A 16,164-nucleotide genomic window follows, 5' to 3' on the forward strand; every position below is an offset into this window, starting at 1 on the left:
GAGAGTGGTTGTGGACTAGATTCGGTGCATACAGCAGAGGACAGTTGAGGGTTTCAGTTTGGGCCCTCATGGTTTGTGGTTCTAATTGACAACAGTGTTCCGATGGCCGTTGGGATCCAAATGTGGCTGTTGTACGACAGCCTTGGAGGCTCGATGGGGTGGCTAGACTGTATGTTCAAAAATTGTAGTGAGCTAGGATTATTGGCTGGACCCTTTTGGCCTGAGTCCAAGATGGTTTATTTTTTCTGTTCATGTTATTAGTTATTTTTATATTTTCTTGTTAGTAGTTGGGTTAATAAGTTGCTACCATGTTTTCGTAGGATGATGTGTGCTTAGTCCTGATCTATGCATCTTGTGTGCTCTAGGTAGGCAGCGATTTCCTTGAATTGGCAAATTGTAGCAAACTCTTAGTAGCAGTAACGTGTCTGCTTTAGGTAAGTAGCAAGTTCCTTACTTGGTCAAATGGTCGCAGTCTCCGTGTGGCAGTGTGAAAGTAAGTCTCATTGATTTTATATTTCAGTGGCAACATATGGGGAAACCAGTGTTATTTGTAATGATGTTTCTTCTTAATAGAGTTATATTTCTAGCACTACATTTGTAAAGCGAATGGAGTAGTCAGTAAAGCACTCTTCGCTAGTTGGTGCTTGCTAGAATACATTGTTTTAGTCGAGACTCATGTTATCATCTCAAGAAGTTCTCTTGATGCATATTGCAATCGGGGTTTAAATACCATGTCCTCCCATATATTCTACAGTTTCACTAATTAAGGGCAAGACTTGAGAGCAGCCACACCGGCTCTCTTATTAAAAAAAAAATGATAGTTGATAAATGAGAACGTAGAATACACTTAATGAAGTATATAAGACGCTGTATTTAGTGGAGTATATATACGGCATATACCTAATAGACTTTTGTTTGGCAAGGTGAAAATTTAAGGGTCGAAGATGATATGCTTCTGTGGGCCTTCACAGATGCTACTAACACTACTTTGTACTATGCTATGCATCAACAGGAAGGTTTGAAATTTCAAAATTTCCAATATCACTCGTCTTATTTCAATAGGGAGCCCTTCTGATAAGGACCACTAAAATGAGGACTAGTTAAGAACTTTCTAATCAACGATTTGGGAGACCCACTTTTCGATTACATTACGGCAAATCAACCATTAGATGTTTATGTATGCATGAGTAGATCACTTCTGAAAATTTTCTTCCAAATTGCTAATCGTTAAGGTACCGAACTAGATTAAATCAATGAACGAACGAAATTTGTCAAACATGAACCGTTCATGTTCATACCTGATAAATCATGATTCTGAATGTTTTAACTATTTTCAATTTGGTTGAAAAATTGCATAAATGATCTACACATAAATATCTAAACTTCTAACGGTTGATTTGCAGAAATGTGATCGAAAAATGGATCTAACACAAAAATCCTCAACTAGTACTCATTAGAAAGGCTCCCTTCAAAACCAAGTGTGTGTATTCACAACGAACATTTTCTCGTTCTTCTAGCTAGTAAAATTAACTTGGGGGAAAAGGTCTTTGTTTGCTGGGTTCTACACTGATCACTCTAAAAGATAATATTTCTGCATGCAATTAACTACTTATTCATTTTGCAATGACGAAAGTCATCTGATTAACTACTTATTCGCTCCCAGAAAGAGTGTCATCCACACCATCCCTACCCAGTAATTTGTAATAATGTTTGAGCAGCTCACTGTGCCTTGATCCTCAAAATGGTGGATGACGCAATTCCATAAAAACCATCCTCTCCAAGTCAAAAACTTCACACCCAATATACAGAGAACGAGCGAGAAACTTAGGCTACGATGAAGGAACACACTAGTATGTGTTTGATCTCAGACATGCAGGTCCGCCTTAGAAATCCACAGTCTGGTCTCGTGTGTGATCTTCTGTTCCAAGAAATTCATGTGAGCAACTAGTATGACATTTTATAAGTAACCAAAAAACTTAAACATACAGGTGAAATAATAAAGGGTTTTATTAAGCCGTACTATAAATGGTTTGTAAATTTAATCTCCTTGGCCACACTTCAGATATAGAACAGAAAATTAGGAAGAGAAGTAGAAGATGGCAATACCACCAACGTGTAAGCTATTCATCATAATAACTCCAAGTTAGACAGTAACACTAATGTAAGACCTGAATTGTCTCCAAACTAACTCATATCTATGAAAGTACAATCTCGCTGGAAGTTTTCAGGGAGCACAAATCAATCAATCAATGACAATTTACTACATGAGGAGATCTCGATAGTGTAAGCTATTCATCACAATAACTCCATATTGTCTCCAAGTTAACTCATATCTATATGAAAAGTACAATCTCGCTAGAAGTTTTCAGGGAACACAGAGAATATTTAGTGCATAAGGAGATTTCGATAGATGCTGAAATACTCCACGATACCTTCTTCATTCAACACCCAACCATTAGGCATGAACTCGTATCCTCTTTTGTATTCCGGAATCCCTCAAGTAATTGTGACTCAAATCTGATATGGAGAAGTAGAAGACCTCACCATTACAAAATCATCATAGTGATTTGAAACTGGTTCTAGAAACCCAAAGCCTAAGTCCATATCTTGTGCAATGAATTCGACATCAATTGTCTCACTTATCCACTTATCGATCCAATAATCAATAAGAGTCCACATACCAACCGTCCAAGGGTCGAGTAAAACAACGATAATAGTTAATCTCCCCCCTATTTCAGTGACCCTCATGAGGCAAAGGAGAATCCATCAATCTAACCTCTTCATTGTCGACCACAAATGCAACAATTAACTTTTCTTGCTTAAACAACCAGTGGATAAATCCCTCAAGTTGAACACACACATCAGCAGAAAAAAAATATCCCACTTGTTGTCATACTCCAAGTCCAAGGGTCAGTCACTCTTTTCCACACTTCACTCTCACCAGTCCATGCAACATTTTCTCTCACAATCCTTATTTTCATTGTGCATTCTCTTTCATCATCTCCAATACTCCTCCATTCGATCCCCAAAACCTTGTACACACTATCTGTGGTACACCCTAGAAAATAGCTGATCGTAAAAATGTTGTTTGGGACCATATGAGGGACAGCGGGGAGAGGGAGTTGCAAATTCCTTGGTGGATAAAATAGTCATACACGGTCGTTATTCACATGCAACCTGTCAGAAGCACTCGCAAAAAGGAATAAACCACCAGCACACTAACCCACATAACACCTATCAAAACTGTCATCCAGATAAAACGTACATGATCAGAGGTGTAGCCAAAACTGTGGTTGATGGGTTACCACGATCAATAGGTACAACAAAAAATCTTTGCTCAGTCGAACTACATATGCTGAAAACCAGGAAGGAATTAGCTTCTCCAGCCATTGATCCATCATCCTCTTGAAAAAGTGATGGATCATTTGGACATGGGAATGTTGCCTTGTTTAACCCTGATTGGCTGATAGGTGATGCTGTAATGAAAGAGCAGAACTCATCCCTACAAGCCTTTTGTAACATATATTCAAAATTCTGTCACATTTAAAAGGTTTCATGTAAGTCAATCTAGATTCTAGAACGAGGAAGCACCAAGATGAACTACTTAGAGCATATATCACCTCTGTTGACTCGGTTTGCATAACTGATTTTGCATGTAAAGTAATATATGTGTAGTCATCATTTGTGACTAACTTTATCACTTCTTCAGGCTCTTCCAACTCTTCTAACTAAATTTGACCACTGCCATATATAAAGAGGTTAGCAGTTCATATGAAAAGGTTTCCATGATGTTTTTCAAACGCCACAACCAACGTCGTCTCTATTGGTGCCGTCTTTGGTCTCAAATTGTGATAAAGTTTGAAAACGTAACCTTTTAATGACATTTGCTAAACGTTATAGATGTTCTTGTAATGACGTTTTGAAATAGTCATGGTAAACATTTTAATGGCATTTGCAAAACATCATGTTAAGATATTCAATGATGAGGTTTACTAAATGCCATGCAATTTTTTCCATGACGTTTTTCCATGAAGACAACAGAGATAGACGATGGAGAGAATGGAGAGAGACTTCACAGTGAGAAGGAGAGATTCATATGAAAGTAGAGAGAACAGAGTTTTTTTCGGGTAGATGAATTTTTTTTTTATTTTTCTGGCCAAGGTGTCTTTCATAGAATAGAAAGAGTTCAAAAAAAAAAAAAGGTGACTATATCAAAATGGGCTAAGGCGCGAAATAAAAATTTGGATGCGGGGTCTTCAGAATTTGGGCCAAATTTTTTTTTATAACCTTTATGAAACGCCATGGCCTATTTTAGAATCAAAGACACTTAACAAACATTATAAAAAAATCATGACATTTCCTAAACGCCATGGCCCTTTTCAATCATGACATTTCCTAAACGTAATGGTTGAAGACCTCACTATTACAAAATCATCAAGTGATTTGAAACTAGTTCTGGAACCCCAAAGCCTAAGTCCATAGCTTGTGCAATGAACTCGACATCAATTGTCTCATGTATCCGTTGATCAGTCCAATAATCAATGAGAGTCCACATACCAACTGTCCAAGGCACTTAATAAACGTTATAAAAGAGTAAAACAACGCCATGTCCAAGGCACATACCAATAAGAGTAAAACAACGATAGTAGCTTTATGAAACGCCATGGCCTGTTTTAGAATCAAAGATACTTAACAAACGTTAAAAAAAAAAATCATGACATTTCCTAAGCGCCATGGCCCATTTCAATCACGACACTTATCAAAAGTCATGAAAATATTTTTTATGATGTTTTTCAAGCGGCATGGCCCATTGTCATTCGTGGCATTTATCAAACATTCACGGCATTTAACAAATATCATGGAAACATTTTTCATGACTTTTGAAAAACGACATAAGAGCAACTCCAACCATAGAGTCAAAAGCCAAAATGACTCCCCCAATCAAAATCCACCATTTCCAACAATAGCCAAGATAGAGTCATTTTGACTTGTGAGCCAAAAGGGGAGTCAAAATGACTACACATTGTAAAACGAAAGCCATATGTGGTTAGACATGAATTGAGGTGGGCCCCAGCAACATGTGATGAATTTATGAAATGACTTTGGCTTTTGACTAAAGATGGTTGGAGATGCAAAATATGAATGAATAGGGATGACACTAGGGGAGCCAAATTTTGCAAATGACTTTGGCTTTTGACTCCATTGTTAGAGATGCTCTAAGAGTGATGGCAGTTAAAAAATGTCATCAAATAGTAAGACTTACAATGAAGTTTCGAAAACGTCATAAACTTGAGATGAAATTTTGATCCATGACGGTTTCATTAGAAAACGTCACAGAAAGGGTAATGAATGACATTTTTGAGCAAATTTCATTTAAACATTTTTTTTTATTTAGAAAATGAGATAACTTCATTCAATTATCCAAGGCCAGAAGGCTCGTACATCCAATACTGGCTTACACCAAAATCATAAAAGGTCTAAGCTATCAGACAAAGGACCGGTGACCTTCACTGTTAACACATTCGCTCATTTAATGAGCCTAAAAACAAGAAAGAAAATCCTCCCTACCAACTTCCCATGAAGTAGTAACCTAGTCGCCTAGAGACCTCAATTGGTGTACAACTAGAGAAACCAAGATGCAAGTAGTATAAGATTCAACTTCTAGTAATAGGCAAGAAACCTGGAAAGACTAAATCTTTCCTTTGCCCTTGTCGCTAGGGCTGGGAGTTGTTCCAATGCTAGTAAATGTAAAAACTAAATGCACAAAAGTGCCTAGACTGTCCCTGAAAGCGGGACCTTATTGTAAAAAAGCGCAAGACAACTAAACAATATAACAACTTGGGTTGGGTCCACAAAGTGAGCCCAAGCCCCATCTCCAGCCCATATCGGGCCTACCAGCTGCATCCAAGCCCAAAGGACCAAACCGGCCATGCATCCAACCCGCCCGGACCAAGTCACCAGCTGTGTCGCCCCACCACACAGACCGCCACCCCACCACCGAAGTCGGGCCACCGTCGCGCCTCCGTAGTCGTCCCACCATCGGCGAACGCCGTCGAGCGTCCTAGTCCGCCCAACAAACACTGGCATCTGGAAAGTCTGCAACAGGATCCGGATCGATCGTCCAAACCAGCCCTCAATCGACCGTCGATCCGACCATCGACGTCGGCCGGCTGACGAATGTCCACCAACAGACGCTGCTCCGACCCCAGCAAACCCCCTTTCCTTCTCCGATCCCTTCCCACTTCCACAACGCAGCCAGGGCCTTCGGCCAATAGGGACGAAACCAAACAACTTCCGATCCAATCCTTCGAAACCGAGACACAACCCTGGAGAAAAACTCCCGTCCGGCCTCACCTAACAGTCGCCGGCTAGGCCAGAGGCCGTCGCCGGCGCCGAGGCGCAGCCGGACAGGCACTAGTATACATAGCGGCGGCCTCTAGGGTTTCCTCTAGAGAGAGAAAACTTTTTAAATTTCATTTAAACATTGTCATTAAAAGTCATATTTCTAGTACTGGGGTGGAGCCCTGAACATCTGCTGGAGTTCCTCAATCGAACCGAGCAGTGGAACCTCCACAACCAAGTGTTTGCTTTCACAGCCATAGGCATGACCTCTTTGTAAGCTGCCATGCATATGTTATAGCACTCCTGCATTTCTAGAAACTTGGGCAGTCCTCCCTTTGGCTCCTTGATTCCATTCAAAGACGACCCCTCATATAACTCGACAATGATAGTGTTATTAGTATACATGGAAACCCTTTAGCCCCATTTCTATTGATAACACATACAAGAAATTCATTTGAGTAATTCCACATCAAGACCAATCAAACACCCGCAACTCCAAAATCAAACACCAAGAACTCAAAATTAAAGTGCAGCACTCAACACAACAATGACTATCATTTGGCTTCAAGAAAAATAATCACGTAGAAAAAAAATTCATCAGAAAGTGAGAAGAGTAGTCATACCACCGGTTCCATTTCCATCTTGGATTCTGAAAAGAAATCAAGTAGACTTGGATTCAAGAAACCCTAAACCAATGTGATGAATCAAATTGAATACGAGTATGGTAAACATGGTGTATGATTCTGAGTCTCGCAGAGTTGTTTGACCCTTGGTCAGAGTTAGAAAGTGGAGAAAATGAGAGTACCTCGAGGAGAAAAAACGTGACCTTTCTTTTGTATGTTTGGCAACCAGATGGGCACGCGTGACGCAAGTGACGGGTATATGGAGCGGGAAGAAGGGAAAGTGATCGAGGATCCAGCTCGTTTTAACTACTAGGCTACTAGCCTCCTACCTGCGCTGTGCGACAATGCGTGTAAGAAGAAAATATTATATGAAAAAAAAAAAAAAAAAAAATTTCCAGTTTTCACGCATTGATTTGTTGTGGTTTTGAATCACTTGTGTAATCCTTAATCTATTTAAGTCTAATGGAATCTGTTGTCCAATTACACTGCATCAGAATCATTTTCAGCGACTCTTTTGAAATCAATACTCCATTGCCTGATAAAATCAAAACTTCTTAGGATGCCAGTCACTGCTCGCTTGATCTTAATTAAGAGTGTAAAAAGTGGTGCATAGTGAACTTCAAATGAAATCATCAAATTTGCATCTTTACAAACAAGTTTAGATTAAGAGTTGCAAAAAATGGAGGCGACTCACTCGATGACCATACAAACTAGTATCAAATTTACAGACATCAAAAGAAGTAGAGAGTTTAGGGAGAGATTAACTAGACTAGCAGGGCATGAAAATGAGCTCCAAAACTATGGCTAGCTAGTGATGGAAAACTCCTCCCTAAAGATCTCCTTGAACATTCCTTGATGGTAATGGATGAACCTTTGTTGGTGTGGGGGACGGTGATGGAAAGATGATGCTCTTTGCATGTATTAATGAGTTTTGGCAAAAATGGAAAAAAGTTTGGTTGGGGTGAGAGAGGCTCGAACTCTCGACCTCAGGATCACTCACAAAATTCCTTTAGCTATGAGACCTACGCGCTAGCCAACTGCGCCACCACCCCGTGCCGGTCACTCTCAGCAAACACATATAATTCTACCAAATAATCTGAGCATCCTCATAGTTATATTCCCTTCCCACGTGCCCAATTCGGTGTCGTTTTCAAACAAACCCTAGGCTCTAGCCCTTCCCTCCTCCTCGCTCTCGTTTTCAGAGGTGTGTGCACTCCCCGCAGAGAGAGAGAGAGAGAGAGTGAGGCACCATGGACTCCGACGAGAGCAAGCTCTTCATAGGCGGACTAGCCTGGGACACCACCGAGGAGAAGCTCACCGAATACTTCAACCAGTACGGTGACGTCAGCCAGTCCGTCATCATGCGCGACAAGACCACCGGCCGCCCCCGCGGCTTCGGCTTCGTCGTCTTCTCTGATCCTGCCGTCCTCGACAGGGTCCTCAACGACAAGCACACCATCGACGGCCGAGCGGTCAGTCCTCTCTCTCTCTCTCTCTCCCTATTTCACCTGCATTGCCTCGTCGCCTACTTGCTTACTGCTTCTTTGTCCTGGTTTTGATTTTGGATTATTGCTTTTTTTGAGAGCTTGTGTTAGTGTTTTGTGCTATGGGCTTGGATATGTTGGATGTTAATTTTGATGAGGAGCTGTGTTTGAGTGTGCTTGCATTTTGCATCTGGTAACTGAGGAACTGTGGAATTAAGGGAAAGATAGTTTTTTTTGGTTTCGCCCGATTTCGATTGGATGATGCTTTGGTGGAACTGTGGAATTGGTTGCAGTTATATGATTACTGTGTTTGTACTGGTCTCTGACTGATGCAAATCAAGTTCTTTAGAGATAGAATGAAGGAATGTTTTCATTGCATTGATTTCGTGCAAGGAGTATTTTGGTTTACGGGGTTGCGTTATTGTCTTTAGTAACAGATTCTTGATCTTTTAGTTGATGAGTAGTTAATACACATAGGGTGCTTCAGGGAAATGGCGTAATCAGCTCTTGAATATTCAAAAACTTGACCCTTTAATCCCAATGTGTCTGTTGATGCATTTCGTGAATAGTATGATGCATAAACACACCAGTTTACCACACTAATGTCTGTCGGTGTATTTCTTGAAAATCTTTTAATATGCACATTGCAGATGTAACACTTTCCAAATTCAACATTTGAACCTTCAGTTTCTCTGTGAGGATTTCCTTCTAGCTAGTTAGAGAAAGTACTTGTTTTGCAAGTTTCTATATGTTTATTTGAGTTTATTTATGTACGAGACATTTGTTTGTCATATGACATTGATCAATCGCTTGCATTTTCTTGGGTTCTTTCTCCGTAAAAAATAAACACATGCTACTTTCATATATCTCTACTTTAGTACTTTGTCTTGAATAAACACCAGTTTGTCTCTTCAACTGTTTAAGGGTTCCACTTTGACTATGCAGGTGGAAGCAAAGAAGGCTTTATCAAGAGAAGAACAGCAAACATCCAATAGAACTGGAAATTTTAATGCTACTAGAAGCTCTGGAGGTGGAGGAAATTTTAAGACCAAGAAAATATTTGTTGGAGGATTGCCTTCCACACTGACAGAAGACGGATTTCGTCAATTCTTTGAGGAGTACGGCAGTGTTACTGATGTAGTAATAATGTATGACCAGAATACTCAACGACCTCGAGGATTTGGTTTCATTACATTTGACACTGAAGATGCAGTTGATAGAGTACTACAAAAGAACTTCCATGAGTTGAATGGTAAACTTGTAGAAGTAAAACGAGCGCTTCCCAAAGATGCAAACCCTGGCGGTGGAGGTCGTGGTGGGGGCTATCAAGGTTATAGTGCCTCTGGTGCCAGTTCCAATGCATTTGATGGCCGAATGGATGGCAATAGATATATGCAGCCTCAGTCTACGGCAGGTGGTTTCCCTCCGTATTCTGGTTATGGCGCCGCAGGTTATGGTTACAGTGGGAATACTGGTGTTGGTTATGGAGGTTATGGAAGTTACGGTGTTGGTGGTTATGGAAGTGCCAATTCTGGTTTTGGTGGTCCTGCAAGATCATATGGAAATCCAAATGCTCCTAATGTTGGTTATGTTGGTGGGGCACCCGGTGCCTTGAAAAATGCTTGGAGCAGTCAAAGCCCTTCTGGCTATGGTGCTTCAGGCTATGGGGCTGCGGCTTCTTGGGCTGCTCCAGGTGGAAGTGCTCCTTCTGCTCCCAGAGGTCAATCCCCTAGTGGGGTTTCTGGTTATGGAAATCAAGGTTACGGGTATGGCAATTATGGAGGAAGTTACGGTTCTTATCCTGGTGTGTATGGTACTTCTGGTGGACGTGGTGGAAGTACCCCAACTAGCAACAGTGGTGGTGGAGACCAACAAGGAACGCGAGGTGGCTACATGGGAAGTGTGTATGGCGACACAAATGGAAATGCAGGATACTCTAATGCATCATGGAGAGCAGACCCTTCACAAGCCAGCGGTGGTTATGGTAGTTCTCAGTCCAGGCAGACTTAACAGCAGAGCTCCAACCGATTTAAAATTTCTTCACAGGAATCCTTACACATACGATCTTTTCCCCAGTCTGACGGCTTATGCATGAGAAGAGTTGACAATGAATCTTTGGGCTGGTTGGATCGCTTGATTCTTGGTGGTAGTTGGCAGAAGTAGTTCTGCTAGAAATCACGACCATTACATTCTAGCAGTATTATTTTTTAGTAAATGTCTTTAAAATTGTAGAATTTAATATTAGCTTGCTTAGACTGTGTGTGTGTGCTTGCTAATTTTGAAGCTACCCTCATCCTCATTCTACTTCACCCTCTGCCCTCTTTGCTGTTTTCACTAGATACTTCTATTCAACTTATCATTGTGGATAATGATGATAGTTTATTGTTGGTGCTGCATTAATGTCATTCAGTTACTGTGTTAGAAGTTTGATGTTACTGTCTGGATTCTTCATGCTTATTGAATGTATTTATCATTGTTGGTAATAATGATAGTTGCAGTGTGCTGGCAGTTTTTGATGTTGCTATCTGGACTACTGCTTGGAGTTTATGCTTTATCCTTTCGAGCAACTGGGATGTTGCAATTCTAGTGATGGAAGAGAGATGGGGACATCTAGTGAGGCACTTGGAAATATGTGCGGATATACAGGCTATTGTGCTGAATCACTGCATATGGGGCATAACTAAGTGACCTGACATTTTTGTTTGAGGTTTCTGGATTTGCACCTTCTGTGCAGGAGTGATTCCATATTCTAATTTGGGAACACTTGGAATGCATAATTTTATTAGTATATGATGCTCGGACTTGATAATCAGGTGGGGTTGTGCAGTGCATTTGATTGCCTAGCTTCGGAATGTTGATGTAGTAGCTATAGTTCTTTTGATTTATGTACTGTATGTTGCTACCCCTTTAGGAAAGTCCCACTTTTGATTCAAAATGCCTGAAAAATGTATTTTCTTGGTTGCCCTATTGTTTCCTTTATGCTTCAAATGTTGCATATGTCTGCTAGCGCACCCGAGCAGTAAACATCAGGTTGATTACTAGTACGATAATGTCAATGGCATTTGGCCAGTCCTGTTAAGTGTAGTTGCGGTCCTGTACCATTGATATTCCATTCATGCTCAAGCATTTTGAAAGGAGAAGAGAAGCTATAGGCTTCGATTAGCTGTTTCCCTCAAACTACATTATCAACCCACATACTGCACTACTGTGCCTGAAGCATCGTCTGAGTGCTAGCGACTTATAGTTCAACTTTTCTCCCTCTCATTTCGATCTCAGTGTGGTATATTCCAATCATTTCATATCATGATGATTTTGGTCTCTTATTGCTACTTGATTCCATACTGGTTGGGTGTCCCTGTTCTTCAACGTGGTCTGTGAATAGGCGTTTTCACCATCAGTTTGCACTTGTGCGACGTTGAGCTTTGACTTTATAAACAGATTGTATTACAATTATTGGAGACAATGAAGGATCACCAAATGTTATTTTCTTAAACAGAGATACTGCAATATATTGTTATTTTCTCCGTCACTTTCCAGAGTTATATAGACGTCATAAACAGTTATATTGGGATATTTTCATATAAATGGACCAATTAGATTGCAAACAGGTCATCCTTCTTTCAATGACAATGTTCCCATTATTTTGGTGGAAACTCCTATTTCTGTTGACTCAATTGCATGCACTGCACTGGGTCTGGTTTGAATAAGGTTTTTGCACCGTGAAATATGTAGTGACAACTTCGGTTCTTCAATTTATTTCGACAGTACTAATAAGACAACTAAACTTAACTAATATAGTCGCACAGAAAAATGCTCAATCGGTTATCAGGAAAAGATTAATATACTTCTAATGTAATAAGGATTAATTATGCAAACGTAGCGATCTGCAGTGTGATCATACGCGCGCATCTTCTAGACTACATTGCTTCTCAACTAATCAAAGTTTTCTGTAATTATCTTCTTCTGGTGTAAAACCGGCCGTGTCACATTATGTAGCTAAGCATGCCTTTGACATGTAGCTTCGAATTTCTTTGGATGTGAAACTTTTGAGATAAGAAAGAAAATAAAAAAAGGATCCTGTTATTCGTTCTAAAAGTGATCACATCCCTTTGAGTAATTCTGAATGGAATCCCTGAGTAGATTTGTGATTGCACGTTTGCAACATCATCAATAGTCATAAACCTAACAATAGTAACCTTTAGCCAAAATAAGTAAAACAACTGAGGACAAACAAAGGAGATTTATCTATATACGGTTATACAAGTTAGTAAATATTATTGACGATGTGGTGTTAGCTCAGTGGTTAAAGCACCCACTATCTAAAATCAAGGTCCTAGGTTCGATTCACCACGGGAGTATGAGTGAAATCATTTGATCCTCTTTAATAAATGTAAAAAAAAAAAAAAGTTGGTAAATATTACTTCCAAATTATTAACATCTTCCATACTGGTCATTGTCATTCCCCTCACTAATCGGCCATGGAATGAGTTTAAGAAGTTGAAAGGACATCCTTAGTTAATTTGTTTATCTGACCCAATCATTGTAAAAGTTTATATATATGTACCTGAATTATATATTGAATTCCAACTGGCTAGACTTAAGTGTCTTTTCGCTCTCTGGCTATAGCTACCTAGCTCCAAAATTATGGCAAAAGTAGAGAAGAAATGCCTTGAGAATGCTGGATTACTAGATTACACAGAAGATGGGACTACAGACCTCAAAGGTAGACCTATTACAAGATCAAAGACTGGGAGATGGAGAGCTTGCTCCTTCCTTGTAGGTACGTACTTAGCTTCCTAATTTCTTGATTTGAAGAATGAGTCTCCCATGCATGGTGTACCCCTACTTGGAAGAACTTGAATAGTTCTGTAAAAGCCCAAAATTGCTATGAAGAAGAATGATGAAGCTAGCTAGCTAGCTAGGTAGTTAAAGAAACATGTTTATGCTATGTTAATGTAGGGTATGAAATATTTGAGAGGATGGCAAATCATGGGATTTCAGCAAACCTAGTGGTGTATTTGGCAAGGAAGCTCCATGAAGGCACTGTAAAATCATCAAACAATGTCACCAACTGGACTGGTACCCTATCTCTCACACCGATATTAGGCGCTTATGTTGCAGATACATATCTTGGCCGATATTGGACCTTTGTTTCTGCATCAGCCATTTATATAATGGTAAAATTTTCAGTTCCTTGTTGCTCTTCCCTTTCAGAATATTTAACTGCATGAACAAAAATCTAGGTACTCCTATGCAGGTAATGGATGTTATCTTGTTAGGTATCTGGTATGTTATATAGCCGAAATTACCAATGCAAAACATACATTAATTGAACGAAGATATATGCCACCTTAAATATTTCTAGTGAAAACAAAACCCAACTTTGATAATTATTGATTCAAATTGTCATTGCAATTGACAACTCGATGACATAAAATGTCCAACGTCTAATAAATAATGTTTAATTTATACCTTTGCAATTGCATACTCAGGGAATGTCACTACTAACCCTAGCAGTATCAGTGCCAGCTCTGAGACCACCATCGTGCGGCCCTGGAATCAAGGACGAGGACTGCACATTAAGAGCTTCGCCATTCCAAGTAGGGATTTTCTATTGTGCATTGTACATGATAGCGGTTGGAATTGGTGGAACAAAACCCAATATCTCAACCATGGGGGCAGACCAATTTGACAGTTTTGAGCCAAAGGAGAAGCATCAGAAGCTCTCCTTCTTTAATTGGTGGATGTTTTGCATAGCCTTTGGTAACTTCTTTTCTTACACTTTCTTGGTGTACATACAAGACAACGTCGGTTGGTCGCTTGGCTATGGGCTCCCAACAATAGGGCTTGTGATCTCAGTGTTGGTGTTCTTGGTTGGTACCCCATTTTACAGGCACAAAATGCCTTCAGGGAGTCCTATAACAAGGGTTGCTCAGGTACTGGCTGCAGCTGTTAGGAAGTGGAAAGTGAATATCCCAAATGACCCCAGAGAGCTTCATGATCAACCAAGCTTGGATGAACATGCAGACAAAATGAAACACAGAATTGACCACACCTCCTCATTAAGGTACTTCATTTCTGTATTATAATAAACATAGGACATGAGTAGTTTAGAACTTTAGATCTAATAGGGCATTAAAGCCACAAATCCAAGTAGCCTGTGATCTTGTGGTATTTCTCTTTGATCTCTTTGGCGAATGAGATCCCAAATTCGAATCTCTCTTCTCCATTAAAGGAACTCATAACTGAAGTGAGATATAAGGGATTGGAAGATCTCCTCTTTGTTTCTAGGGCACTAGTTTTTGTGTTTTAGATGTAAACGCAATATCGATAAATCAGCACCGAAAACATAAGCTTATATTTTTTTTCTCAATCCGGCCGATTATATACATCATGGTTTTGCATTTTAGATTAATTCGTTGGCCTTATATATTCTATCTCCGGCCTGCAGATTCCTTGACAGAGCTGCAGTAAAAAGTACCAGGCCAAGCACACCATGGACTCTTTGTCCGGTGACCCAAGTAGAAGAAACCAAGCAAATGATGAAGATGATTCCAGTTTTACTCACCACATTCATTCCTTCCATTATCATAGCTCAAACCCACACCCTTTTCATAAAGCAGGGCACCACTCTAGATGCTTCCATGGGACCCCATTTCAAAATCCCCCCTGCATCTTTCGGAGCCTTCGTAACCATTTTCGTGCTAGTAACCCTCGCAATCTATGACCGCTACTTGGTTCCAACACTACGGAGTTACACCCAAAACCCTAGGGGAATCACAATGCTCAAAAGAATGGGAATAGGGTATGTGGTGCAGATCGTAATCATGGTCCTCGCTTGCTTGGTTGAGAAGAAACGACTACTCGTCGCAAGGGAAAACGGCATTGTTGGCAAAGGAGAGAAAGTTCCCCTCACAATATTTATTCTGCTGCCTCAGTTTGCTCTGATGGGTGTGGCTGATGCGTTTCTGGAAGTTGCAAAGATAGAGTTCTTCTACGACCAAGCACCACAAGGCATGAAGAGCATAGGGACATCATATTATACTAGCAGCTATGCAGTTGGGAGTTTCCTCAGTAGTTTTCTTCTGAAAACAGTTTCTGATATGACCAAGAGAGATGGCCACAAAGGTTGGGTCTTGGACAATTTGAATTTATCACACTTAGACTACTACTATGCTTTGTTGGCTGGTTTTGTATTTCTTAATTTCCTATTATTTTTGGTTGTTGCAAAGTCTTTTGCTTATAATGTTGACATCTCGGAAGCCAAGATAGCCGTGGAAGCTTGATTTGCCAAAGATATATGGCTAGCTTCATGTAAAGATGTGAAGACAGATCTTAGTTGAGCTGATGAAAGCTTTTTGGCATGTACGTTAATTCCTTGCTTTTTAGTCAAGATGAAATGAATTCCCATAAATTTGATCCTGTTGAAGGAAAATCAGTTTTATGTGTGCCTAATCAAACTAGGAGTAGTAATAGGAGAGAAGGTTCTAGAATTCCTAGTTCTACTTGGATTAAGTTTCCTTGTAACATTAGAACATGTACTTTGTAATCCCTATATATAGGGCTCCTATTCTCAATAATGAAATACAATTCTCTCATCAATCTCTCTTGAATTCTCTTTTACTTAAACACGTTATCAACACGAATTCTAACCACAAAACAGAAAACCAAAACCGAAACCAACTACTTCACAAAGCAGCACCTAGCCCGAGCTA

At 40.0% G+C, this 16,164-nt stretch overlaps 2 protein-coding genes and 1 non-coding gene across 3 annotated transcripts; 2 read left to right on the plus strand and 1 right to left on the minus strand.

Annotated features, from left to right (window-relative positions):
• Positions 1-7,922: 7,922 nt before the first annotated feature.
• Positions 7,923-8,017, minus strand: TRNAM-CAU (transfer RNA methionine (anticodon CAU)). Its single transcript has 2 exons — positions 7,980-8,017; positions 7,923-7,958 (listed from the first exon to the last, which is right to left on the minus strand). It is a non-coding gene; the product is annotated as a tRNA-Met (tRNA).
• A 69-nt stretch (positions 8,018-8,086) lies between these two features.
• LOC133738289 (heterogeneous nuclear ribonucleoprotein 1-like) lies at positions 8,087-10,884 on the plus strand. Its single transcript, XM_062165799.1, has 2 exons — positions 8,087-8,437; positions 9,395-10,884. The coding sequence occupies exons 1-2, from the start codon at positions 8,216-8,218 to the stop codon at positions 10,457-10,459; spliced, it is 1,287 nt and encodes a 428-aa protein (XP_062021783.1). The 5' UTR covers positions 8,087-8,215; the 3' UTR covers positions 10,460-10,884.
• A 2,167-nt stretch (positions 10,885-13,051) lies between these two features.
• LOC133740715 (protein NRT1/ PTR FAMILY 5.2-like) lies at positions 13,052-15,922 on the plus strand. The gene is made up of 4 exons (XM_062168659.1): positions 13,052-13,229; positions 13,409-13,626; positions 13,942-14,516; positions 14,901-15,922. Exons 1-4 carry the CDS (start codon positions 13,094-13,096, stop codon positions 15,733-15,735), a joined length of 1,764 nt encoding a protein of 587 aa, XP_062024643.1. The 5' UTR covers positions 13,052-13,093; the 3' UTR covers positions 15,736-15,922.
• The last annotated feature ends 242 nt before the right edge of the window (positions 15,923-16,164 follow it).

This window comes from Rosa rugosa, chromosome 3 (genome assembly GCF_958449725.1).
Source record: "Rosa rugosa chromosome 3, drRosRugo1.1, whole genome shotgun sequence".
Classification (NCBI taxonomy): domain Eukaryota; kingdom Viridiplantae; phylum Streptophyta; class Magnoliopsida; order Rosales; family Rosaceae; genus Rosa; species Rosa rugosa.

What these genes read in the sequence shown, in the direction of transcription:
- LOC133740715 (XM_062168659.1), top strand. Translation starts at nt 13,094, where the DNA reads ATGGCAAAAGTAGAGAAGAAATGCCTTGAGAATGCTGGATTACTAGAT. An exon ending in AGCTTGCTCCTTCCTTGTAG is followed by an intron (nt 13,230 to 13,408) that starts GTACGTACTTAG and finishes ATGTTAATGTAG; the next exon opens with GGTATGAAATATTTGAGAGG. An exon ending in GACCACACCTCCTCATTAAG is followed by an intron (nt 14,517 to 14,900) that starts GTACTTCATTTC and finishes TCCGGCCTGCAG; the next exon opens with ATTCCTTGACAGAGCTGCAG.
- LOC133738289 (XM_062165799.1), top strand. Translation starts at nt 8,216, where the DNA reads ATGGACTCCGACGAGAGCAAGCTCTTCATAGGCGGACTAGCCTGGGAC. An exon ending in ACACCATCGACGGCCGAGCG is followed by an intron (nt 8,438 to 9,394) that starts GTCAGTCCTCTC and finishes TTGACTATGCAG; the next exon opens with GTGGAAGCAAAGAAGGCTTT.